This window comes from Canis lupus, chromosome 8 (assembly GCF_003254725.2).
Source record: "Canis lupus dingo isolate Sandy chromosome 8, ASM325472v2, whole genome shotgun sequence".
Lineage (NCBI taxonomy): Eukaryota > Metazoa > Chordata > Mammalia > Carnivora > Canidae > Canis > Canis lupus.
The window spans coordinates 34,551,849-34,579,505 of NC_064250.1; the positions used below are offsets into that span (position 1 = coordinate 34,551,849).

A 27,657-nucleotide genomic window follows, 5' to 3' on the forward strand; every position below is an offset into this window, starting at 1 on the left:
GCATTACCCCCTAATGTGAGACAGCTGAGGACATAGCAATTCGTTCCATGTATAGGAACCTGGATTCCAGTATCTACCAGTATTTCTACACCGTAGAGAGCCAAGACACCTGACTCAGAATTACCTGGAGTGCTTCTTGAGAAGGAAGCTCCGTAAAAGGCCTGACATGTGGCACAAGAGGCCCTGGCATCAGCAGAAATAAACACTCTGGAAGATTTCCTATGTGCTCTCAAATTCAAAAACCTTTGCCAGAGACTAATACCGAATCATTAGGATTTTTCAGAAACCTGGATTCTTCATTTAAGTTCCAGTCCTAACAATTGAGGTGAGGATAACACACAGAAGTGTCTTTGAGCTTACTTTGAAGAGTTCCAACACCAAAGAGGAAGAAGCTATTGTTACCAGTCACGCTCCCTGAGAGGCAGAGCCTTGGAATTTTACAGATGACCAGACACAGAAGGATAATGCTTTCAGAATGAATTATCTTTAGGTAGTCCCAGATAAGAAAGATAGTATGAGTCAGGGAATTCCTCTCAATCCAAAGCACAGAGGGCTAGGCCTATCACATAGGTGATGAGCATGCAAGGACATCAATCAAACTTCCTAGAATGCGAGGAATTCTTCTGATGCAACACAAAGAAAGTCTGCTTTTGACAAAGGACCGTCTTCAGTCCCTAAGTACCTCAGGATGGTAACCAGCCTTGCTAAATATTCCTTAGAAAGCCCTAAAAATGATTTGCCCTATTCCTTTCCTGCTCCAACCAATTTCTGCTGTAAGATCTAGAGACAGAACAGGAAAGCAAAATGTCTCCTCTTCAATAAATTTGGGTTTTAATACACATGGAACACTCTCCAGGGTGGAATGTTCTGGACCTACACTGTTTGCTAAGTGACCACTGGCCACAGGTGGCTATTGAGCACTTGCAGTGTGGCCAGTATGAATTGGGATGTGCTATAAATGTAAAATACACGGATTTCGAAGACTGTAAAAAAAAAAGAATGTTAATTACTTAATTTTTATTTAATTACATGTTGAAAAGATACGTGGTTAAATATATTGTTACAATTACTTTCACCTGTTTCTCTGTACTTTTTAAAAATGTGTCTACTAGAACACTTTAAATTATGTATGTGACTTGTATTTCTACCAGACAGCAGTGCCTGAGAACGAAAAAGTGAGCAGATGCTGCCTAGCAAAATGTTAAGTGGGAGGTGGGTACTCTATTGCTTTTCAACCTAGCCCAAACAGAAGCACAACTTCCATTTTAAAAACGACTTTTTCTGAACCTCTCTCAAATTGCTGAGATTTCTTTCCTTTTCTTCAGTGATGTTCCTTGTGGTGAAATGAGAGATGCACTCTTACTTTCACTTTTTTGATCTCTCAGTTCCTCAAAGTTAGAGGCCATGTTGTCTTTCTGTGTTTTGTGTGTCTCTTCACCCATTGTGAATGCAAGATACCGATTTGGCCCACAATGACCCATCTGGGCAAACTCTCTTCTATTGTTCACACCTGATGGATGTTCATCAACATTTGTGGTGGTTCATTAGTGTTCAGGTTTATAGATGAACTATAGCTAATTGATGAGCATTTATTGCTAATGAGTAAAGGCTGATGAAGCGATGGAAAGAGTTTTAGTTAACTCTGAACAAAAGATCAAAAGTTAATTCATGAACCAGAAAACACCTGCTTGGTGCAAAGCATGGGGGAGTAAGTAAGTATACGTTTAACCAGGGAAAAAAGAAGCAATGAGATTAGAATTGCACATAAAGTATGCATTCAGTAACTTTGGTCTGAGAAGGGAATAGCTGGGTAGAAGGAATTTTAGACATAAGTTTAGATTTTAGAGCTGATTAAGATATGTCTCCTAAGCTGGGCAAAGCCGGAGTCTGTTGCAGCAGTTTGTGTGTTTAATTACATATTGAGCTCTTCTCACGAAATGATAAATAGCTTGTACAAGTTTATATATGTCTACTCCAGCATACATGTGTGTGCACAGGCACACACACACATGCACACACATTTGCTCACACACTTTGCCTCGCACCATCTCCCTTCTAGAGCTAAAAGCTCCACAGTTCCCATTAAAAACCCCTCATGGGAAACAAGAAGCTTTTCAAACATGGATCTGAAAAAATGTAGAGGATTATAATGTTTAATCTTAAAACATTTGTTATTCTGTGGCTGCTTGTACCAGTGGGCAATTACCAAAACAAGGATTAACTAAAATCCGACTTTGGTCAGTTCAGGAAAATCTGTGGGTCAAAGGGAGGAGTTTGTGAAAATCACAAACATGTTTTAAAGGATTAAGCAACCCACTTGCAGTGTTTCTGTGGGACCTGCCCATCCCCTCCTGTTCTAATACTCCACCAACTCTTACTCTGCCTTGGTTTTCGTATTGTTTGTCTTAAATGTCGCAACCTAGTGCCAACTAGAGATAACCTGTGTTGGCAAGATTCATTTCTAAAACTTAAAATGATTCTAGAAAATTAGGAGCTATCAGCCATTCATACATTTGTGTGAATTTGTTCAATGACACCTGAGACCAGCTGTGTTGGAAGAATGGATGGAGGGGTTTTGACTGAGGGGAGGAGAGTGCAAGCAATCCGTGGAACTTGGAGCACTTTTAGAATCCAGTCAGACCTTGGAAGGTACTGTGGTAGAGAACACTGAGTGCCACAAGGAAATGCAAATCTGGTGAGAAGGGCCACTAGCTACTATGGAGAGAGCAAGGTGCAAAGCGAGGTGAGGAAATGGATGAGGACATGCTTCACCTGGTTCAGATTTTCCTAAGGCAACATCCACTGGCTCAGGAGAAGGAAAAGGAATGCTTTTTCCTCTCTTCCACCCTCTTTATTCCCGCAAAGACTGTCTCCTTGCCCCACCATTCAGACTTTAGGCTACTAAAATTAATGCTGTGACTAACTGTATTCTGTGGTGTGTTTGCTTTTTTGGTCTAGCTTGGGAACACGATCACCATTTAAAATGATTTTTTTTTTTAAAGAAAAAAACAAGTATTCTCTATCACAAGCAGGTGAAATGGGCACAAATGGACTTTTGGGACAAAATAATTCTTAAGATATATATAGTTTGGATAATAGCCTCATGCTTCTTTTTTTTTTTTTTTTTTAAGATTTTATTTATTTGTGAGAGATACAGAGAGTGAGGCAGAGACACAGGTTGAGGGAGAAGCAGGCTGGCTCCCTGTGGGGAACCTTGATCCTGGGACTCAGGGATCATGCCCTGAGTGGAATGCAGACACTCAACCACTGAGCCACCCAGGCATCCCTAGCCTCAAGCTTCTATTTTTTTTTTTTCCTAGCCTCATGCTTCTAATAAAGTCATCTTTATACTCTTGAGATGATTAATCTATGATCCCTTAATAAAAGTCTTTTTTAATGAAAAAATTCATTTCATAAAGAACCATATTATCTTTTTAAGATCATTTTTATCATTATTCTGCAGACTGGTAAAAACGTTTTTAATGGGGGCCTGTTCTAAGCTGCTATAGCCTCAGTACTAGTGCGGTTCTTCTAGAATTCTCTCTTCATTCCCTCTGATGAAATCCACAAAGTCAAGCTGACATCTTTTCCTGGTTCAAAACCACTCCCCTCTGCTAAACCTATCACCATGTTTCTCTTTCCTGTTGGAGGTAAAATGCTCAGCTCCCTGCACCCAGTAAGGAACTGGTCTTTTCTCTGCCACACTTCTGCCCAATTTGAGTAAAATGACATATGTACTTTATTTCTGGAACTCAAAGCTAAATGAAGCCACAGGAGAAAAATACAGAGCATTGCATAGCATTCTGAGGAGGGGTGTTATCTTTTGTTAGAAATACAGGGGATGGAGGGTGCCAGTAAATGGCTAACAACTGGATCTGCAGGGGAAGCCGATTTCTATGATGTAACTATTCCCACCATGACTGATTTCTAGCTACCAGTGTGATGTCACTGACTGGATTGACCAGAGTGCAATTGGGTAGAGATATGCAGTGGTATACCATGACATAGGATTTGCATCATTCAGATTCAGGTGGAATCTCAAGATCAGAGATAATAGTAAAATGTAGTAACAATTAATATGTGATGAATCTTGAGTATTTATTACCTTTGTTTTAAATATAATTTATTTAACTATGTTTATATGATTTAGTCTTTAATATTAACTGTGTTTAGCAACTGGCTCACAGGGGCACCTGGATGGCTCAGTCCAGTAAGCATCAGACTCTTGATTTCAGCTCAGGTCATGAGATCCAGTCCCAGGTTTGGACTCTATACTCAGATTCTGCTTGAGATTCTCTCTTTCCCCCTACCCCATTGTGTGCTCTCTCTCTCTTAAGAAAACAAAATAAAACAAAACAAAACCAACTGGCTCACAAAATCCCTGAAATCTAACAATGGGTTTTTGTGAGGCAGTGCCACGGGGCTTTAGTGTACCACTGATGTAGACATACATTGAGCAGGAGACTGTTCACCTATACATTTTAAGTAGGAATATGTATCATGAAAAAACTTCCTAAGGTGATGGCTGTAGGGATCTGCCACTAGAGTTTTAGGGATACAATCAAACATATTTAAAATCATGTTTTCTTCTGAGACATCTGGGTTTTCTTTGGAGGCTCCCATCCTGATGTTGACCTTACTCAAAGCTACTCAACTTGCAAATTCTAGTGGGCTTGTAGCCAGAGGTGGTATAGCTTCCAGCATAGTTCACTTTCATACTTAAGTCAAGAGGGGGATGACCCTGTTATTCAGAATCACTGTTACACGTGAGTGAAAAGTAATGGGGTTATATTTTACTTGCTTTAACTACATTTAGATTTAAATGAGCATAATTTCCTAAAACAATAACATAAATCCCAGAGAAGAAAACCTGCCACTTGCAGGAATGCAAAGCCAGAATAAAGCATTTCAATATCTCCCTTCAATATCTCCTTTTCTACTTTAGCTGGGTGGTTAGTCTTCTGACAACCCAAAATATTATTTTAAGAGCTTGAGACACAGGGAGAGGGCATAGACAACCCAAGAGAAAAGGTTACAATCACAGTTTGGTGAAGAGAAAACACTCTCACAAAGATAATATGCCATGACATATTGTATTGAAGTGTGGCTTTCCATGAGAAATTCCACATCACAAGGTTCTCATGTAATACAGGACTAAAGTCTCCCCTAATCTCCAAATCCAGTGTCTAAGTGCTAGCATAACCTGCTGTGAAACAAGGCTCTTACATAAATCCTGCATGCTGTCATATTTCAGCTACAAAGGAGATTATATCTGCCAGGATAATTCCCAACAAGGAAAGTTACAGAAAAAGTAAATAGAATTTTCTCCCTCCACAGAACACCCAGCCCATCTCTTACATGTAGATAAGGTTTTGCCACATGTAGACTGACCATTTTTGGGTTAAAGAGCCCATGCAGAGATTTGATGTTTAAAGAGAAAAAGAAAATGAAAATTATGTGACACACTCTGTAGGGGATATTTTGAGAGCTAACTTGGGATGGTTTATCTAAAATGCATGGCCAGGGAATTTCTACCAATAGAAGGTCAGTAGAGTCTTCACATGAGAATTCCTGATCCAGAGTGACAGGACTGTGTACCTGGAGGCAAGACTTCAGCCTTCAAAACCAGAACCGGTCAGCATTAAAACTACCACATGATACTGGAAGTACTTGGCATTTTCTGTTTGTTATTCCTGATAAATTTCAGGTTGCAATCTTCAGTTTTTTTGGTCCTATCTTCATTTCCTAATCAAATGTTCAACTGCTTTAAATTTATGTGACTATAACATGCTAGTGTGTAACCCTGGTGCTGAGATCAACAAAGCCAACTTTCTCTTGTTTGGGTTCCCCTGTGTTCTGGGTTGAATTTTGCCCCACTCCCCAACCCCCACCACACTCCCAAAGTCTTATGCTGAAATTCTAACCCCCAGTACTGTAGGGTGTGACCTTATTGGGAAATAGGGTCTTTACAGAGATAATCAAGCTAAAGAGAGGTCATTAAGGTGGGCCCTGATCCAGTATGACTGGTGTTTTTATAAAAAAGGGAAATTTGGACACAGAGACAGACATACATGAAGGAAAGACTAAGTGAAGAGACATAGGGTATGGTACGAATGACCAACTGCAAGCCAAGGAGAGAGGTCTGGAATAGATCTTCCCTCATAGCCCTTAGAAGGAACCAACCCTGACCACACCTTGATTTTGGACTTCTAGCCTCCAGAACTGTTATTGAAGCCACCCAGTCCATGGTACTTTGTTATGCATCACTAGCAGGTGAATATACCTAGGATATCTTAGAGGGCCAGATGACTATGGACAATAGAAGGTGCTTACTCTTTCCTCAGACATTTATTCCTATCTGACAGTACCTTCAACTACCCCACTGGCATTATTAGAATTCATCTCTACCAATTTAAGTTCCTTTCAGGACATGATTCAGTCTTCTCAGCAAATACCAGACGTATGTGGGCTAATAGGAAACATCAACCTGTAACACCTACAAATAAAAACAAGTATCTGGGAAATTTGGCAATATAGATCAAAAGCATGAAAAGCCTTTATGTCCTCCTGTACTATCTAGTTCCAAAGACATATTCATGGGTGGACACAAAAATTGAAGTAGGAGGTATATCAGAGTTATTATTAATACAAAAAAAATTGAAAAAAATGCCAAAAAATGGAAAGGGACTGATTGCACAATAGACGATTCATTAAATAAAAGAGTTATCTTGACATAATAAAATACCGTGTAGCCATTAAAATGCAGATTAAAAAATATGTACTGACATAGAAAATTCCCAAAATATATTTCAAATAAAATAAGCCAACTATAAAATAAAATGATCCCATGTTTGAAAGGGGAGGGCAGGGGAAGAAATGTTACTACTTTTCTTTGCTTTGTAGACTCATGGGCGATTTTATTGTCTTAAGTAGCAGTATTTTCTAAATTCTCTACAAAAAAAACATGAAATCCTGTTATAATTAGAAAAAAACCCTTGGGTATAAGAATTCATAAAATAATTCTTATAGGAATGATCTTGAGATAATTTGGCCTACTTTTGAATTTATGTAACTTTTGTTTTCACATAATGCACATACATAAAAGCATACAAATCATAAATGTATATATAGCATGATGAATTTTCAAAGTCAAATATCCATGTAACCAAGCTCCCAGATAAAAAATTTGAGCAATATTAGTAACCTAGAGATTTCCTTCATGCTCCCTCCTGTAACTATCCCCTAAAGGTAACTGCTCTTCTATCTTCTAATACCATTATTAGTTTTCCCTATTTTTTAGTTTTATGTAAATACATATACTCTTTTACTTACTGTTATTTTTGTGGAGATTCATCCATATTTTTACAAGTAGACATCATTTATTCATTCTCATTGCTGGATAGCAGGAATTGTCAAATTAGGGCTCATGGGCCAGCTGATGATTTTGTAAATAAAGTTTTATTAGAACACAGGCATGCCCATTTCTTTACATCTTGGCTGCTTTCATACTACAATGGCAGAGTTGAGTAGTTAAAACAGAGATCACATGGCCCATAAGACCTTACTATCTAGTCCATTACAGAAAAAGTTTTCCAACTTCTGCTATATAGTATGAATTATATGCCTATGCCACAATCTACATATTCATTCTACTTTGCATAAACAACTGTGTTGTTTCTAGTTTGGGGCTATAAATTTAGGGCGTTACCATATTCAGCAAGTAAAAATATAGAATTCCCAGTTAAAATTGGAATTTTAGACAAACCAACAATATTTTTAGTAGATCCCAAATATGGCCTGGCCACCCTGGGCTATAAGAACAGTATGGCCACTAACATTTAAATATGTGTCTTTTGGTGAAAACATATACACAGTTCTTTTGGATATATTTCTGGAGTGAATTGTGTATGTTCACATTCAGCAGATACTAATAAAGGGTTTTTTAAAGCAGTTATTCAAATTGATACTCTCATTGGCAGTGTATGATTTAGTTGTCAATCATTAATATAGTTAGTCCTTTTAATTTTAACCAGTCTGATAGGTGTGTAGTAGTATCCCACTGTGGTCTTTATTTGCATTTCCCTGATGACTAATTGGTTTGAGCATCTTTTCACGTGCTCAATTTGACACATGCACACATGCTCATTGACCATTTGGATATGGGATTTGTGTGCGTGTATGCGTAGTGCCTATTTAAGACTTTTGGCCATTTTTTGTTGTTGTTGGGTTATCTGCCTTTTCCATGCTAGTCAATGATTTATGGCACGATCTGGCATAAAATGGTGAAGTGGAACAATCAGATTTTTTTCTCTCTTTTTTCCTCTTTCATTCTCTCTTTCTCTGGAATATGACCTGAAAAAGATGTGGAAAAAAAAAAAGATGGGTTTTGGCATGACAGGATCTGAAAATTCATTAGGTGACAGAGCATCACCGGCCAACAGAACTTTCTCAAATGACAGGAATGCTCTGTATCTGAGATCCTCACTAGCCTCAGGTAGCCTCATTGTTTGAAAGGTGGCAGTTGTGACTGGGAAGTGATAGTTACATTTTAGTTAATTTTAATTAATTCAAGTTTAAATAGATACATGGGGCCAGAGGCTACATAATTGAATAATACAGATCTCATAGATGGGCCAAGCATAAGCCAGTTATGAATAAGCTAGTGTAGGGATCCTAGCTAAGATAGTCAAAGGAGAGTTTCTTCTTTTTTTTTTTATTAAAGTTTTAATTTTTTTAAAGTAATCTCTTTACCCAACGTGGGGCTAGAACTCATGACACTGAGATCAAGAGTCACCTGCTCTAGTAACTGAGTCAATCAGGTGCCTCTCAAAGGAGAGCTGTTTCTAAATTCCCAGGAGCTGTTGAGATGAGACTGATCTGAAGAGTTTTGAGTGGCTGGAGCTGTTTTCATGTCCCCTCTTACAGTGGTCTGATTTTATTGTTGTTCCTGTTCTTAGATTTCTGTAAGATTGCATCTCCCTTGTACTGCCCCAATGCTGGTTTTTCAGCTTTTCTGTGTTCTTAAGTAAACACAATGAAATGAATCTTTTCCAAGTGACTTTGCTGTGACTAAATTGACTAGTTAGCTCAGAATACTACAAAGTCTTCTCCCTCAGGAAGAACCAAATTTTACCACTAAGACCTTGACCAGACTTGCCAGCTTTACTAGTACCTCTTGAGGTGGCTGCAAAATTCATAACACCTTTCCCTCTCTGGGAAGACTCCCAGACACACAGGAATAGGTCCTGAGTGACCATATCTAAGATGACAAGATCATCTTCTCTCTGGAGGAGTGGTTCCAAAACCTTCATGCAGGTCTGAATCAGCTGGAGGACTTCTAACAACACAGTTTGTGGGATCCATCTCTACAGTTTCTTTGCCAGTGGATCTGTGGATAGGGCCCCGGCATTTGCATTTGTAACAAGTTCTCAGGTGATACTGATGTTTTGGATCTGGGGCCCCACACTTTGGGAACCACTGCTGTAGATAATTAACTCAGGGATAGTCACCCTGAGATAGGGCTATCAGCTTGTCTCAGGAATTTGTGACTCGGAACAAAGAGATGTGGAGACTGAGGGCTGTTAAAGCAGCCCTCTGAAGAGAAGTTCCAAAAACTACCACTGTTTCAGTTCTCTGAGCTGGTCAGTTCCTGCTTGTAGGTGGAACCTTGGTTACTTAATCCTGTCACTTAATCCTATTACTTTATTTTCCATAAATTGGCCACAGAAAAGTTTCTGTTGCCTGCTCCTAAAAGAACTAGAACTAAGACACAAGTTAACATCAGTTACGGGTCCCACCAGAAAAACAAAAACCATTCGAAGTATTTAAAATAGATATAATACAGTACAGGAAATTGGTCATGGGGTGTTAGAAAGTCTGAGAAGCCAAATGTGCAATAAGAGATTAGCAAGAGCAGGAAGCTACCTCTACCCCTACGCTGGAAGGACAAGGGGAGAAAGTGGCATTAATAGAGGCTGGGGTGAAGTGGAAGAAGGTCCAACCTTGATGGGAAACATGGGAAACATGGGAAATGCTGCTGCCCTTGCCAGAAACATCATCCAATGTTACTCTGTGGAAGTGGAAGTGGAGAAGTACCCTGGTCTCATGCTTTCTATTGCTTCTAACCTCTCAGCAGTGCCTCTCTCTGCTCAGGAGCCTGGGGAAGATGATCTGTGATAGTGAGGACAGCTTGGGGTAGTGAGGAAGGACAAGGCATGGATCTGAAAACAAGCCAAGGACTAGCACTGTTCAATGTGGATTTCTCATGTTTTGTTCTTCAAAGTACACTTTGTTTACTTACAAATTAGTGATATAATATGTGCTCGCTATATAGTTTCTAATAGTTTCTTGTTAACACATTTTTAAAAATTTAAGTAGCTCTTTATCATTTCATAATTAAGGTGGTGATTTGAGATAATCTTCAGGGGAAAATTGCAAATGATAACAAGAACTAGTATCTGAATTTTCAATGTCAGAAGTGTTTTTATTTGTCTCATCTAATTTAGTGCTCAAAAATCTTGTGAAGTAGGTTTTACTGTTAACTCCATTTTAAGAATAAGGAAATCGAGGCGCAGAGGAGAGTAAGCAACACAGAATAAGCAAAGTCATGTCGCTCAAAAGTGGTAAAATGGCACGATCCCAAACCTGGGCTCAGCACATAACTTCAATTGTTACAAACACCAAGCTATTGTGTGAAAACACATGCAAAGCTACAAACTTAAAATTCTTTCTCTGTTTATATCTCCCATTTCCTCCCTTATCTAAAACCCAAAGTGTAGAGTAAAACCTTGTAACCAGAACTGAGAGAGGTTATTTTGAAAGATCAGCAAAATACCCCAAGGCACTACCTTCCCCCCTCCTCCACCTGTAGATGGTCAATTAAATCTATTCTCCATAGTCCCACAGCTTCCTAATTAATAGGCAATGATCATGGGGGCAAGACAGGGTCTTTCAGAAGATCATTCTAGAACAACAGCAATCATTTAAAAAGAAAAGAAAAAAAAAAGCAAAGAAACCCTTTGAGCATATAAATCAAGCTAGACAGAGTGGGTGTGTTTGATGTCTCAGGAGACTACTTAGTCACTGAGAATTAAATACAAACACATACAATGAGAGTATGTGAATGTATGTGCAAGCATCTCATAGAGAGGTAGAGAGAGACAGTAGTTCCCTTCTGTCTAGATAGAAGTTGTTAATCCTCCTCTGGTCCCACATCCACAGACTGCATTTCTGACGCTGAAGAGCCATCTTTGTTTCCCCTGGTTACCAATGAAACAGCATGCAGGGATCAGTTCAAATCCGTCACCACTTACAGAAAAATGCTTCCAAATATAATACCTTACTTTCTGTATTTGTTACCTATATTTATTTCTATTGAATAGGAAGGACAGCTCACACGTGTGCATTCACACATTTCTGTGCTTAGAGTCTACTGTATATGACGTCCTTTATACTTAGAAAGGAGCTGTGTAACATGGCACATCCCTATATTAATTGCTATAGAAAATGGAATTTTTTTTTTCTGCAGGCAGGCTCCATCTTCTCCTTCATTGCTGAAGACCCAAGAGAAATTGGTGTAAAGTGATTTGTCCTATAAAGTTACTCCTCAGAGTATACCTCAATAATATACTTTTATCTATAAGGATAAGCCCTGCCTTACAGAGAGTCTCCACATCCAATTTATTGACTCGATAAATTTCAGGCTCACTGATTATGTTTCCATCTAAAAGCTTTACACAGTTATAAAACTGGAGAGCCTTTAGAATCATTTCAGGTCAAGTTTCTTTCTGAATATTTTTCCACAATGAGCTGTAACACATTGAGCCTACCCATTAACTAGAATATCACTGATTATATTCTTGATCTGATGGCCAAGGGAACATTTGCATTGTCTGGGTTCCATCTAACACAATATTTGAAATGGATAGAATAGCTCAGAACATTCAAAGTTATCTTCCTTCAGTGGAGAAAAATGTGTCTGGTCTGTAAGAAATAGGCTGCTTAAGAGAAAATCAGAATTCAGCACTAAAACTCCTCTCTCAGCAAAACAAAGCATCTCTCTCTCTCCCCTGAGATCCTCAACCACTTCCATGAATATTTTCCTCTTGAACCCAAGTTAGTGTTGCATAATGAAATGAGAAAATAAGAGTGATGAGCTTTCCACCAATAATTAGGTGGAGTTGTTTGAAATCCTTATCGTGAATTTTTTTTTTTTCCCCACAAGATTTACAGTCTTCTAGAGATTTTGCTAGTGGAAATAAGGATTTGAGCTGATCCTTATTTGTGATTGAGACACATCAAGTGCCATCATAATTTACCTTTACAACTGGATTAACTGGATGAATTGATTTCTTCTATTCACTTAAAAAGACACCTGGAGATTTGCTCTCGGTGTTAATTTTTGATAATACTTGATATTCATTGAATAATGAAAAAGGTCACGGAAAAATTTCGCATATTGAAAGCGAAATAAGATCTTCCTGAAGGGTCAGAACTCTGCTACAACACCTTTGGCTTACCTTTAACTAAACCTTTGCCTGTGTTAAGATCTTGGCATTCATGAACAGCACGATGTTGTCTGGCTTAGGTCATTTAAAAAATATTTCAGAGAAAGGTATGGGAAACGAGGGGAGAGTGCTGCGGATCTAAAAGCCCATGTGCACATATGTGTTGTCCATTCAAACTTTAACAAGGACGTCGTCCTGCGTCCTCCCGGGAGCGGAGCGCCGTCGGAGCGGAGCGGGAAGTCAGCTGCAGGCAAGAACAAAAGCATGGCTGCTGATAGTACTATCTCTGCCGCCGCAGCAGGCTCCCTGACCGAGGGTTGCAGCGACTGTCGATTACAGCGCATTTTTCTCAGTGACAGCCTCCGTTATCCCGTCAGCTCAGCCAACTAAGCTGGTCCCCGCGTTCTGGCTGGTCGCCCCGACTCCGTTAAATGGGGGAAGGAGAGAGGACGGAAAGGTGAATTGTACTTAAGTGGGGCACACGGCGATTTCCCGATTGTCTTCGGGGCCGGCACCGCCTCATCGTCCGGGACGCGGGGGAATTCCAGGACCGCTTTTAACCCAGAAACCAGTGCGTCCTATTAATTAGTTTCTACGCGCAGGGAAGGCAGTGAAAGGCTTCATCTTCTCTTTCCAGCAGGGGCCAAGAGCCGGGTCGGTCAGAGCCGCCCGGCCCGTGCGCACCAGCGCCGGACCCCTGGTGGCCCTCCGAGCCGGCGGCGGGCGGAGTGGAGGTCAAGTCAAAGGGCACGACCGCTGGGTGCCCTCCCCCTCCCCGCCCTCGCAGGCGCTGTCCGCAGGTCGGCTTCGCGAACGACCACCGCTAACGCCGCACGGCTGGAGGGCGGGGAGGGGGGGCGGGTCCCGGTGGGGGCGGGACCAAGGGGTGGGGACGGAGCGGCCGAGGGATACGTCGGGAAGTGTAGTTCTGCGAGCCCCACTTAGCGTGGCCGCCCAGGCTGTGCTTGCGAGAGCGAGACTACAACTCCCAGGGGTGTGCGGGCCCAGCTGGGGAGTCCATGCGCAGTGGGCGCCACATTGTATCCTATCAGGCGAGGAGAGGGTGATGTCACCTGCGAGTTGGTAACCTACGGGCGGCTGTGAAGGAAACTGTTTAACCGGATCCCATTGTACCCGGAGCGCAGAGCCGCCTTTCCAGCATGCAGGGGCTGCTCAGGTAAGGGGGACGTGCCGCCTCGCCCGCCGCACTCATTCATTAAGTAGCACCGCGCGGTGGCGCGGGGGTGGGCGCGCTTCCTCCGGCCGAGCGCTGGGTTCGCGGCGCGCCCTCCCGCTGCCTCTCCGGAGCCCCAGGGCCAGTAGGTAAATATTAAACCCGTCCTTCAGGTTGGGTCTGGGTGGGAACGGGACCTAGACAGCTCCCAGCTGCCAAGCTGGGTTTGGGAAAATGGCTGCAAGCGCGGCGAAAAGCTGGGCGAGCCCCGAGGAAGGCGCCCCCGGAGACAGGGGTCCCTCCCTCCTTTCTTTCGGAGTCGCTGGGATGCCGAGAGGGCAGGCAGGGTACCACTCGCCGCCCTGCCGCGGCGTTGGGGCGCCGGGGGGGCGCGGCCTCGGCCGGGGGCTGCGGGCCCCGCCGCGGTCGGGAGCTGCGCGCCCGGGAGGCTCCGAGGCAGGCGCGGTGGACTCGGAGGTGGCGACGGGGAAGGAGGGACTCGTTTACCCGCCGGCCCGCGTCCGAGCAGAACCCCACACATCGCCGCAGCCCTCACTCCAAGGTTTATTCGAAAGGGACGGGGTGACTAATTCCCAAAAAGTTGGAAGCCAAAGGTCTCCCTGGAGAGGAGGGAAACTCCTCGCGCTGCGGAAGGAGCAGGGGGGTGTTGGCGGACGGCGGGGAGCGGAGGCTGCGCCGCCTGCGGATCGGGTTCGTGGCGTCGCGGGGCGCTCCCGCCTCTCCCCGCCGGGAAGGGCGCATCTCGGCTCCCCCGGCTCCGATCGCGCCCGCCACAAAGAGCACCTGAGCGAGGGGGGAGCATCTGCCCCAAACCCTGGGCTGGGAGGTGGTGAGGCGGTGCGGGGCGTCGAATAATCCAATGATGAGGCTCGCTGTGGGGCAGGAGGGCTGGGCAATAGGAACCAGCTGGTGTCGAAAATCCAACTGCTTGGAGTGGGCTTGCCCTCCTACTTGAGACGCGCGCGAGGCCCGAACTCTACATAAATAGAGTCCTCTGGATTTCCTTTCCCTAGCACCCTCATTCTTTTCATCATATTCATTCATCAAACCCTGCGAATGGCTCTTAAGTTGTTCTCAGCCTGGCGTTGGGGTGTTCTGCTCCCCCGCCCCCGGCCCCCTTCTAAAATATTTTAGTGGGCCCAGGAATAGATACCTACGCTTTGTTTCCTCCGCCTCGGTCCCCCGTCCGATCTCCACCCGCCAGAGAGCGAGCGTCAAGAGCAAATGCTACCCGTGACCGTTTTTGCTCTCCTTGAGTTGGTAGTTGCCTGAGACTGGAGAAGGACCGAGTGAATTGAAGCGGAGTTTGTCTGCAAGATGAATCCCGTTGCCATGGCGACTCCTGCCGTCGGAATCTTAACTGCTCCCACTGCTGTTTCAATTCGATGTGGCTCTGCGGGCAGCTGGGAGGGCGTGGCCAGTGGGTGTGTTCAAATGCTCGTTCCGGGCCCAGCTGCTCTCGCTTCTTCACGCATTTCACAGTCCGGGCCTCTCGCCGTTCTCTTCCAAGTAGCTTGGACGCGGTTCAAAACCCCTTACCCCACTCTGTGTGCCCGTACCTGGACTCTCCCCTCTCTGTAGAAGTCAGAGTTCGGAGCCTGTTTCTTGAGGCAAGCTCTGAAAACTACAGTGGAATGATCTCTTTTGCCTTACAGGCTAGATGCATACTTTTCCTAATACTGTACCTGACTGGGTTAGAGGCAGCTTTCTCAAGGAGGGCGTGTCCTCTGTTTTGCAAGTAGAGAGTCAGGCCACCAGTGATGGGCCTCAATTTGCTCTGGGTGCAGTTCTCTGGAAATTTATAGGGACAACTAATGACTGAAATTGAATTCTGGAAGTCAGTATCATCCCTTGTGGTTCTCATAAAATCTAAAAGCCTGCCGCCTGCCTAAAGGATGCAGGTCCTTGAAAATGAGGCAGACTGGGCAGAGATCTAGGAGGCCTGAATCTTGCTCTGCCTGTGTCATTGCTGGCTGCCCCACCCTGGGGTTAACCCTGTACCTCAGGGGACCTTGGGCAGTAGTAATGTGGGGGAGGGATAGATAGGGTTTCCCAAAGTTGATCCTAGGTATAAAATCTTGGCGACTCTACAAAGGGACCTGGTTTTTGTCTTTTCTCAAAATAATCTGAAGAGTTGTTAAATTCAGCTTCTGACACTGTGGTTTTGAGTTAATATCTCTGAGCCTTACTTGTATGACTTGACTGGCAAAGGAACCGGGCTCTTCATGGCAGTCCTTCAAACGGGGGAAGGCAGTCATGTTACTATTTGTAATAATATTTCTAATATTACTAGTATTATCCCTGTATCTGGACTTCTAGTTATCCTTTTAGCTTAGAATTAATTGCTTAGGTTTTGCCTTTTTACAGATTCTTGTTGGATGTGATTATTTGTAATTTAATTGCACTAAGTGTAATGGAATTACACAAATGTTTTGCTTCCTTTCTGCTTTTATTACATACCAAGGTGGATTATCACAGATATTGCAGATAAAGGGGGAAAAGGCTTTATCTGTGAGTGTGTGTATGCATGTGCATTTATGTGCAGGTAAATGCTTGGGGATGCTGAGTGCCAGGTGGTTGACATTCATCATCTTGTTTTGAGTAGGTGGTTACATCTTCAGGAGGAAACAGAGTCAGAAATTGTCACCCAGTTTTTAGTTTTGTCCTAGAACTTATCATTGTTACTTGTTTTATTTCCTGTGTCCCTATAATTCTGACAGCAGTTCTAATGTGTGGCTTTTTTTCCCACTCCCCTAAGGTCTTTGAGGGCAGAGTCCTTGTCTTGTCCTTCTCTATCTCTCTAGCAGTTAGTGTTTGACCATTGGTAGGTATTTAATAAGTATTTGTTGAGTTAGTAGTAGAAACATGTTTGGAGATTCAAGATTTCATCCTTTCCATTGATAGTTCTCGCATCAATTGTAATATTCCTGTAGCTTTCTGTGAAGTAGCTTCATCTCAGCATAAATGAAAACTTCCATGTAGTGCATAACTTGAAGTATAAAAGGCCTCCCATGTGTTTGAAATGGATGTATTTTATAATTATTTGCTTTTGGAATACATACACTCACAAGACTTTTTTTTTTTTCCTTAAAGTTCTTGTTATAGCTCTTAATACAGTTATTACACCAAAGCAGATATTTCTATATTTCTAGATTTCTCTTGTACTATCCTTGACCCAGATAACTTTCCCAGGAGGTATACAACAAAATAGAGAGAGAGGGGGGCAGACAGACAGACAGACATCAAGGCAAAGATAATTATAGGTTTTGCCAGGCCACTTCTGGCAACCGAGGCACCATTTGGGTAGAGGAGCTGGACAATGGCTCTTTCCTGGGACTGAGGGTGGGGGTGGGTGGATGGTAGTTTCCCCATAAACAGGATCAGTTGTCCCATGCTGGCTACTGTGAGAGAAGAATGGGGTAGGGAACATTTGTCCAATATTTGTTAACATTTTGTTTATCATCCAACAGTCAGATTTTGTAGGTTTTCAGAAGTATAAATTAGTGAGGAGGCGTGATAGTAGCGAGGGTGCAGTGGGTCATGTCCTTGGGTGGTGCTTACAGGAGCTTAGTGAGTAGGTGCCAAGGAATTTGAATCCTGGCTTTCTTGCTCTGTGGATAGGCTCTGGGTGTTAAGAATGCCTGTGTGTCTGTGTGTGGTTTTATTTGAGCTACTTTGTTTAAAAGGCTGCTTTTAGTGTTGGTACTGTGGTCTTCAGAACAAATAAGGTGTTTACAAACAAAACATGGTTAAGATTGAAAGTGTTTCATTGTGTAAATATTTTGGGGATGTTATAAAGAGTGGCTTTGGCTTGAGAATCTTGAGGTCTTCTGTGAAATCACTTAAAAAGTTACAGCTGTTGGATCAGGGGAAACAAGCTTTTCCAACAAAGCTTGGTACCACTGTAAGCCTTAGGTGTTTGGTTCAGGAAATAATCACAGAACTTGTAACTTCTGTGGGGCCTCCCTGGCTTCATGTCATGCTCCTGGTGTTTCTGAGTTTTACGTCTATCCTTCTATTGAAGGAAACAAAGCAACTTTGCCAATTTAGGTTAGCAAACTTGTTCAAACTCTAGAGGGCATGGTCAAAATGAAAATTCTTCTATTCTGTTTTGTGATTTTTCTTCTTTGAATAAGAGATGTGGACTGCTGTCAGTGATTTTGGCATTACAATTTCTAACTTGGTAAAGGAGGAAATCTTCCAAGTGAATATGTATCCTAAACACTCACAGAATCTGTCCTTAGTGGTTTCCCCAGAGCTCAGTTTAGAGGCAACTGATTTCACAGGTACTATTTAAGAAATCAATAAGAAGGGCAGTTTCTCTATGTGGCTTGGGGGTAGCATCTGGTTGGTGGGGCAGGCTGGGGTGGGGGATACCTCTTTTGAGGTTACACTCGCTTAGCAAGTGTACTGTCTGTTTCTGTAGATTGTGTCTATAGTGTCTGAGAGCAGCTGATAGAAATTAGAATTGAAGGATGGATCTGAAGTGTCTCCCTGCCCCTCTGGTTCCTCCAAGCCACCACTTAGTACCCCCACTAAAAGAGGGACAGTTGGAGATGAGATGCAAGTTGATTTTGATTACCTGTATTCCACTCTAGCAGGCTATTTTTGCAGGAAAAAAGAAAGTTTACCTTTTCATTTTCTGGCATCCTTTCCACTGTTCCAGGAGGAGAGAACTGAGTATTTCAAAGTGAGTTTGCATTCATAGTACACAGGCCAAAAATTAGTTAAATGCTAATTAATCCAGGAGGACTGCATCAAGTATATGGAGGCCTCTCCTTGCATCTCCCGTTCCCTATATCCTCCTGTTCCTGCAATTAATCTGAGGTTACCAAATCCATACTCAGCTTTGGTGAGCTTTATTTTCCTTCTTGATGTTTAAAGCACTCTTATTTGTTTGTTTGTTTTTAAAGATTTTATTTATTCATGAGAGACACAGAGAAAAAGCAGAGACATAGGCAGAGAGAGAAGAAGCAGGCTTCCTGTGGGGAGCCTGATTGTGGGACTGGATCCCAGGATCACCACCTGAGCCAAAGGCAGACGCTCAACCTCTGAGCTACCCAGGTGTCCCAGAGCACTCCTGGTGTTTACCCCTTTTGTGACTTTCTGTAGTAATGGCTACTCTTATTTGGAATGTGTGCTCCTCTGAGTGTCTAAATTCTCCTCATGCCCTCAGATCCATTTTGAGTGCCACAGATTCCAGGAAGCCTTCCCTGCTTCAGCTTTTACTGATCTCTTCTGCTCCTTTCTCTTAGAGCCCTTAACCTGACCATAGAACTTACCATAGCTAACATGATGCTAATAGTTAATTAAGGTATATAAGGTGCTTACCTTGTGCTAGGCCCTTCCTGATACTTTACATGGGCTTAAATACCATTTACTCCTCTCAGCAGCTCTGTGAGATACGTACTATCATCATCATTTTACAAATGAAGAAACTGAGGCATGAGTAAGTTAAGGAACTTGCCTAGGTCATACAACTGGACACTGGCAGAGTAGATTAGGGACCCAGGCAGCCTGGTTCTTTACACCCCATACTATTGCTTTGCCTCTGGTTTGCCTAGGTGTTATAGGTTTTTCTTTCCATCGAGTTCGGGGGAATCACAACTTTCTTTGTATCTCTTAATTCTGAAACAGTGCTGTGTCAATAAGAGCTGCGCCTGTTGAGAGTAAAAATCCTTCAGTTAATGGTTTCTTAAAGTCTGACTCCCTGGAGCAGCAAATGTTGCATGAGATTAAAAATGTAACATTTGGGTCTTTGGATGATAAAACTTTTGAATTCACTCTTCTTTACTATGTCTGTGATAGGCAAATTATTCGAAAAGAAAAATGCTCTAATATACCATCTCTAAATCCATTTGGAGCCTGTCCAGCATTCACTGTATTTGTTAATTGAGATAACTTTTCAATAGGTTGAATCTCTTATCTGAAAAAAACCCTTCTCACCCAGAACAGAGCCTCAGAAGCCTGACTGGTGAGTTAAGAGTCCCATAACTTCTGAGCTTCCCGCCTCCCTGTTGTCTTTTAACATAAATCGTGAAAGCTCTTTTGAAAGGGAAATAATGAAGACTTGAGTAGTAGTCAAACATGTAATCTAATATTGGCTAATCCTTAGATGTTAAAATAAGCTTTTTTATTTCCTACCTCAGAAGGGAGACTTTACTTATCTTTACAGTGAAGCAAATTTAGTGTCAAATATACAATTTCAGTTCTTCTAAACTATAGCCACTATTGTGAATTAAATGTGGAAAGCGAGGAAAAGCAGGTTCAGTTTTCAATGTCATTGGTACAATTTCCTGACTTACAATAGATCTTTTCCTTTTGGCTTAAAACTGGGTATTGTGCCACTTTGACAATATTTAATGAAGACAATTGAGTCAAACTGTGTCATTTAGGGAAATAATAGGACAACTATGCCCTTACAAAATATTGCTAGGAAAAGAAAATGAAAACAAAAGGCTTATTGGCCGTGAGGAATTATCTGGCCAATATTCATTTATCCAACGCACATTGACTCCAGGAGCTTTTTCTTTTATTCATCTTGTTAACACTCCCTAAGTATGTCAGTCACCTTTAGTAATAACCTGAGTTCCTTCTGTTCTATAAATTGCATCAGGAATTGGAATTGAAGGTACCTTGTATTTTGCCAGGTACATAATTAGGGTCAACTATTAAACTGGTCTTTGTACTTTTCATTTCTGGGAAAAAAAAAAGAATCTGTGTGATCGGCAAACATTGCCCATCTGATGGGCTTTCTGAATTCAGGCTTCCAAGAGTAGATAGCCCAGATCCGAGCTTTGGGCATTGTCTGGGCAATAAAGATGCCCTCTTTTGCTTTCTAAATGAGTTCCTATATTCTTGCTTTTTTGGCTAAGCTCACTTTGTTGGTGATGTACAAATTGGGTCAAGGCTGTACGGTTTGCCTTCTTTTGGAGCCACAGACTCTACCTGAAATTTTAGTCAACTTTAGAAAAAAAAGATGTTTTTAAAATTTGAATTAATGTGTGTGTGTGGTTTTTTGTTTGTTGGTTGGTTTTGTGTGTGTGTGTGTGTGTGTGTGTGTGTGTGTTTAGGGAGGCTCCATTCTTAAGGAGGGACTTGAACTCACGACCCTGAGATTAAGAGTCCCATGTTCAGGGGACCCTGAATGGCTTAGTCAAGTGTGGGACTCTTGATTTTGACTCAAGTCATGATCTCAAGGGCCTGAGAACGTACTGCATTGAGCCCTGTGTCAGATTCTCTCTCTCTCTGCCGCCCCCCCCCCCCAATTTGCGCTCGCTTTCTTTCTCATTCTCTTGAATAGATAATCTTAAAAAAAAGTTGCATGTTCTACTGACTAAGTCAGCCAGGTGTCCCTCTCCGCTTTAAAAAAATTCATCATGCTCTTGGCAACAGAGGAAACTAGACCGTACCCTGGATATATTAATGCATGGCCATAACCACAATGGGCAAAATATTTCATATTATAATATGAACTGATGGGGATCTGTTTTTTTCAGACCCCATAAGTTAGAGGCCAGGCTTTGCCAGCAATTTGCGAAGGAACTATGTATTCTGACAGGTGTCCTATGAAGAGTGGATCAGAACTAAGAGCAGCTTCCTAAAACTTTGCCAAAGCCCCATAGCCTTGGTCTTTTCTGGTTTTTGGAGCTGTGACAAGTCATTAGTGAATATTTCGGTGCCATTTCTTGGCTTTGCTATTCTTCCATAAAACTTTCACAGATTTGCATCCTAGAAGAGTGAGGGATGGTGGTCAAAACCATTCACCAGGTCAGTTAGATTGTTCAAATGTATCTAAATTTGTATTTGTTTCACAGAGATTTGGTAAAACCAAGCAGTGAAATGTCTAGACATGAGTTAAGTTAGAAACTGTAGTTATTCTTTTTTTTTTTTTTTAATTTAAGTTCAAGTTGTTAACATAGTGTAGTATTTGTTTCAGGAGTAGAATTTAGTGATTCATCATTACGTATAATAGCCAGTGCTCATCCCAACAAGTGACCTCTTTAATGCTCATCACCCAGTTACCACATCCTCCCACCCTCTTCCCCTCAGCAACTCTCAGTTGATTATCTATAGTTAAGAGTCTCCCATGGTTTGCCTGTTTTGTTTTTTAAAGATTTTATTGATTTATTCATGAGAGACATAGAGGCAGAGACATAGGCAGAGGGAGAAGCAGGTTTCCTGTGGGGAGCCCAATGTGGGACTCAATTCTGGGACCCACGATCATGACCTGAGCCAAAGGTAGACAGGCCACCCAGGTGCCTCTCTGTTTTTATTTTGTTTTTCCTTTCCTTCCCCTATGTTCATCTGTTTTGTTTCTTAAATTTGACATGTAAGTGATATCATATGATATTGTTTCTTTGACTTATTTTGCTTGGCATAGTATCTTCTGATTCCATCCATGTTGTCGCAAATAGCAAGATTTCATTCTTTTTGATGACTGAGTAATATTCCATTATATGTATATGTATATATACCACATCTTCTTTTCTGGGACAAGGAGATTAGAGTAAGGACCCTTCTAAAAACTGAGAATTTATTACCAAAAATATTGTAAAAAAGGAAATGTAGCAGACAAATAATTTGAAAGCCCTTGCTGCATCTCCTACTCTCGAAAGTTGGTGAAATTGTGAATATAAGAAATGTCATATGGTTTTATCCCAGGTAAGTGACATAGGACTTATTTTTTTAAATGAACCCCATATCAGTGGTTATTTGATTTAGGATAATGGTGGCAAAAAAAAACATTTCCATTTATTTCCCATTCTGTATGTAGCAATCTTGTTTGCAATGAGAGGTGCCCCTCCTCCCTGCAATTACTCAGCACTCGGTAATTTGAGCAAAAGTCAGAGACAGTATGGAATGAATTGGGCTGGAATTGAAGGCAGTGTCTGAGACTGCATCATGTTCTCAGAACATTAAATGAAAGGCCTGTTATTTTCTCATTTTAAAAATCAAGAATGGAGATTGGATTGGACTAGAAAACCTCCACGACCCATTTAGGGCTTGACAGTCTGTGTAGGTGACAGTTCCAACAACAGAAGTTCCAGGAACTGTGGCAAGAAACTGCCTTGCGTATGACATTTTCTGCTAAGGGATTGGTTTAAAATTTTAAAGAATATATATACTATTTTTAGTTTGACCTAGTTTCTTTTCAGGCTGTGATTGAAGCTACCTTTCTAACATACTTTCTCTGTCTTACTATACTCTTGGAATTGTTCTTTGAATCTAGAGGGCCCCTTGTCAGTTCTGCACTCATAGCCTCCCTGTGGGCAAAGAAGAAGATTGTCCCCAGTCCGACAGGTTTCATGTGAGGGGAGCCACAATCACTGACGTCACAAATGAGTATGTCTTCCCCCTTAACTTCCTAATTAAGAATAGGTAGCTGTGTGGAGCAGAGAGGGGGCTGCTTTCATTTTAATCCTCTCAAGCTCAGATTGTTTTTCTGGTGAAATAAGTTGGGGGAAGTAGGTGGAGAGGAGGACAGAGGGGGTGATTGGGTCTCACTTATCTTATCATTTGTTTCCCTCTGGATTGCATTTGTTTACACTGTCTCCTCAGGCCAGGAATTCCTTCAACCGAAAGCATGCATACACACGGGGATATTCAGATCTGATCCGGGCTTCCTTCTTCTTGTGCTCCATTTGCTGACTTGGCTATCTTCTCGACAGCCTGATCTGCAAGGAGGGCTGGATATACCTAATCTGTTTTTAATTCTTCTGTTATGTGGAAAAGAGATCTTAAAACAGAGACTTGGGGCAACCATGTTCATGTTTTTCTGATGGAAGAAGAGGTTTCTGATGGAAAAAGATCAGTAGGTTTAAGTTTAACGTTTATGTATGACTTATTTATTTTGGTAGAGAGTTTAGTCATGAATGGCACCTTGAAATGAAGTTTTTTCACCTTTTGGTCACTCTGATGTAATTGCATAGAGAAAAAAGAGTCACCAGTTCATTTTAGGTTCAGATGTGGGTAATCTTAGCAATTCACTTAAAACTCTTGGGCCTCTGTTTCCTCATCTGTGAAACGATACGAATTTTCTAAAATTTTATGAGAATGCTGTCCTACAATAATGACTGCACTTGTATGCCATTGTGTAATATCCACTGGGTATCCCTAGAATGGAGCTAGAATGAGAATGGGAGGAGAACTCAAGTTTTTCACCTTTAGAGTTTCCAACGTTGGTTCCTGCTCTTAGCACTATAAAACTGAGATGCTGAAGCTAAACCCTTTAAATCTGATCGCTCATCTGTTCTTAACTGAACAGCTTCTAGTTATGTTCTCCACTCCTAGGGCTCAGAAAGTTCCATAGGATATAAGGGATGAGGTTAGGCAGTGTCTTGGGTGATCCTCCAATTCTACTTAAATTGATAAACTCTTTATACCAGAGTTTGACTACCAGTGGTACACAGAATGGATGTAGCCAACTGTCATGTTTTGTTTGGCTAATACAATGTTGTTTTAAAAAATGGAATGATTTTAGTGAGCATTTCATTCTGATTTGGTACACTACAGTCTAGTGCCTCATACAGAGCCACTTTGTTTACGTGATATTTCTTTATCTCCTTGGACCTTGAAGGCATTTGAGTTTGCTATCCCTATTTTAAACGAAATTAAAATTGTTTTTTTTTTTAAGATTTATTTATTTATTTATTTATTTATTTATTTATTTATTTATGAGAGAGAGAGAGAGAGAGAGAGAGGCAGAGACACAGGAGGAGGGAGAAGCAGACTCCATGCTGGGAGCCCGACGTGGGACTCGATCCTGGGACTCCAGGATCGCGCCTTGGGCCAAAGGCAGACGCTAAACCGCTGAGCCACCCAGGGATCCCCCGAAATTAAAATTGTAATGAGAGTCTCTTCAAACCAGTGGGCTGGCAAATGACCTAATCCAGGGTTCCTCCACTTCAGCGTTATTGGCATTTTGGACAGAATAATTCTTTGGTGTAGGGGGCTGTACTTTGTATGGTAGGATATTTAGCAGCATCCTTGGCCTCTACCCATTCAATACCAGTAGCAACCTTACCACCCTTTTTTTTTTTTTTCCTTACCACCCTTTTAACCACCAAAACCATCTCCAGACATTGCCAAATGTCCTGGGGGGGGGGGGGCAAAATTGGCCTTGGTTGAGAGCCAGTTGACAGATTTTGGATGGCCTGAGAACTTTAAACATTGGATGAGGTTTGGATATTTTGGGATAAATTGGAATTCATCTGGGGAACCGAGCTACCTTGCTGTTTTTATTTATTTGGGCAGTTGGTGAGAACAAAACAAAGGTCAGTGGATTAGACCCTATGAGGTCATTTCTCCATTCTTCCATGACTACTGCCTGGGAGGCCAGCCACATTTTAAGAACATATTCTTGGTCACCACAGGGGACTCTCTTGAGACACTGATGCTGGGTCAGGACAAACCCACCAGAGTTAGCAGATAAACAACTTTGAAGCCCATGGCCTGTGTTGGTAGGTCAGTAATGTTATCTGTGGATAAGGAATATGAGGCTTTGGGGAAAGAAGAGGTTGCCTCTGTCACTATTGTTAAAGGCCAGAATGCTTAGAAAAGGGGAGGGGGTTTTTCAGCCTTTTAAAATAACAGCTTATCTCACATTAGCAATGTGGGAAGAGCTCTGAAAAAGATTGAGTGATGTTTCATTTTTTCCTCCTCTCCCTCAAACAAGAATGTCTTTAAAACTTGAGTTTAAAACTTGGAAATTGTCAACACTCAAACTTGGTTCTGAGAGAAACACTGGTAAGATCTTCAGTGTACGTAAGGGGAATGTGATGAAGTTCTGATTAACCAACCCAAACTCAGTTCTTGAGCAACTAGTGCAAAAATAATGCTTAGGGAAGTACACAGTTTCAGTTAAAACAGAAGCCAAAGTCCCTTCTCAGAGATTTAAGTGGGACTTCTGAAGGGGTCCATGCCTCTTACATAAGGTTGTGTATTGGTTCTCTGCCCTGGAGGGGAGTCAGAACATCCTCTGCGGGGGATGTGTCAGGATTCTGATTTAGTCAAGTGTCCGAGTTTGGGCCCTATCTCCAGGGTTCTTCAAGCTCCCCAGGCAATTCTGATATTTAGCCAGAACTGAAAACAAGTGGATGAGCAAAAGATCTGAAAAATTTGAGACCTTCTCTTCTCCTTTTCAAGATGATACCCTAGGAGATTCAATTTGCACATTCACCTATTATTCAAAGGGAAAGGAAAAAAAAAAAAAAAAAAAAAAGAAAAGGGAAAGGAAACAGAACCCGCCCCATTACAAATGGTCAACACCAGGAGGTCAACACCAGGAGTGCCTTTGAGATAAAGTGGGTGGAAGAGTAGTAGTAGTTAAATGTTCTTACTAGCTTCTGTTCTAGAAAAATCCAGATCCTAGAAAGTATGTAGATATTTCACAGCTATGTTTCACTCAGTGAGTTTCTCTTGAGATTCTTCTGGCTTCACTAACATGGGGTAGATTTGTTTGTTGCAAGTCTTTCCTTAGCCTATGCCATATGCCACCATGCAGCTCCAACTACAAAGTCCAGAGTTATAACTACCAGAGGTGGGAAGTAGAATAAAATGGCTCCTTTTACTTGGATTCTACTTAGAATTTCAGATCCAGATTTCTATCAAGCATAGCAGAGACAAGGAAATAACTAAGTTTCAGGGGGAAATATACTGGGCATTTTATGAACCATCTCATAAGCCATAGAAGCAACACCTTAAAATATCCATTCATTCATTTGGCTTGTAAAATATGTTTTAATATTGGATGTGAACATGTAAGAATGCTATTTTAAATTCCAGATTTGTTCCTTTGGGATACAGAATACTTGATTTACTTAAAGTTCAAATCACCCTCCATCTTCGACTTCTGAAATAAGCAAATTACATTGTGCAATAGGGGAAGAATCTCTCCAGTGAAAGATTTTTTGCTTTCACTGGCAAGTAGTTTCATGTTTTGTGTATTTGGATCATGTCCGTGTTTTCAGAGGAATGTTCATAGCATCAGTTATAGGAAGCAATACTCCACAATCCCCAATCACAGTTTTTCCAGTATTTGTGATGCCTGTAGATTAAATCTTCTACCCTCAGTTTTTCCCCAAGTGCTGATTTTGTGTTTCAGGTGACCTGTGTTTTCTGGTACCAGAGAAAAATTATGTGGCATTAAAGAAGGAATGACAGTTAAAAAGACAGAATACAGGGTTTCTTTTTAGGGTTGATGAAAATTTTCTAAAAATCATGGTGATATTTAACAGTTTGTAAATATACTAAAAACCACTATACTGTACATTTTAAAAGGAAGAATTTTACAGTGTATGAATTTGTATCTCAATAAAGATGTTAATTAAAAAAAAAGCTAAAAAGAATCCTACTAAGTGCAACCTTAGAAACAGAATTTTAGACCTTAGGGGTAATACCTATGACATACTTTGCCATTTCTTTTCTTTATGTGCATTTCAATTTTTTTCCTCTAAATAACATATATAAAATGGACAAAGGATAGTTGTGATAATTTCTTAATATTTATGGACCACGTGAGACATTGGAAACTTTGTTCTAAAGAAATGGACTCTGGCTCATATTTTTTCATGCCTCCTAATCATGAGCAAGGGCATGCATGAAAGGGTAGATAGCTTTGTACTGTTTCATACCTACTGTGATGAAAAGCTAAAGGTTTTGGTGATCCATTTGGCTTAGTCACAATTTGCTTTAAACTTGTTCCATATGATTATTTTGCAGTATTTTTCGGCTGTGGAAGTCTTTACGCTGTAAAAAGCACTCAAGTATGTAATCTTGCCTGTAAAGCTAACTGTGTGTGTTGGATAAGGAATATTTCATTTATGAGGGATTATGTAGCTCAAGGTTTCTCAAATTTGGATGCATGATCCTTTGAACAACACTGCATTAAAAGTTAAATTGCTGAATGTTTAGGTACTCACTTGGTGCCAATGGGATCATAAAGTCATGCGCAGA

The 27,657-nt window shown here is 41.5% G+C and overlaps 2 protein-coding genes and 1 long non-coding RNA gene across 6 annotated transcripts in view; 1 reads left to right on the top strand and 2 right to left on the bottom strand.

The window, feature by feature from the left end:
• Window positions 1-7,439: 7,439 nt before the first annotated feature.
• Window positions 7,440-13,365, bottom strand: LOC118355439 (uncharacterized). The gene is made up of 2 exons (XR_004817852.2): window positions 12,519-13,365; window positions 7,440-8,352 (listed from the first exon to the last, which is right to left on the bottom strand). It is a non-coding gene; the product is annotated as an uncharacterized LOC118355439 (long non-coding RNA).
• Window positions 13,366-13,512: 147 nt separating this feature from the next.
• DAAM1 (dishevelled associated activator of morphogenesis 1) overlaps window positions 13,513-27,657 on the top strand; it is a 167,058-nt gene continuing 152,913 nt past the window's right edge. Inside the window, exon 1 of one of the 4 annotated variants that reach the window (XM_025443738.3) lies at window positions 13,513-13,829. The gene's annotated coding sequence lies outside the window, so the exon portion shown is untranslated. The remainder of the gene's footprint in view (window positions 13,830-27,657) is intronic. The other 3 variants (XM_025443737.3, XM_049113628.1, XM_025443739.3) reach the window with 3 other exon arrangements.
• LOC118355427 (uncharacterized) lies at window positions 14,146-15,959 on the bottom strand. The gene is made up of 3 exons (XM_035719647.2): window positions 15,891-15,959; window positions 14,859-15,214; window positions 14,146-14,677 (listed from the first exon to the last, which is right to left on the bottom strand). Exons 1-3 carry the CDS (start codon window positions 15,957-15,959, stop codon window positions 14,245-14,247), a joined length of 858 nt encoding a protein of 285 aa, XP_035575540.1. The 3' UTR covers window positions 14,146-14,244.

Coding starts and splice junctions, on each gene's coding strand:
- LOC118355427 (XM_035719647.2), bottom strand. CDS start 15,959: ATGACTGCCTTCCCCCGTTTGAAGGACTGCCATGAAGAGCCCGGTTCC. Junction 15,215..15,890: donor TTGCCAGTCAAGTCATACAA/GTAAGGCTCAGA, acceptor ACCGCGTCCAAG/CTACTTGGAAGAGAACGGCG. Junction 14,678..14,858: donor CGAGGCGGAGGAAACAAAGC/GTAGGTATCTAT, acceptor CTATTTATGTAG/AGTTCGGGCCTCGCGCGCGT.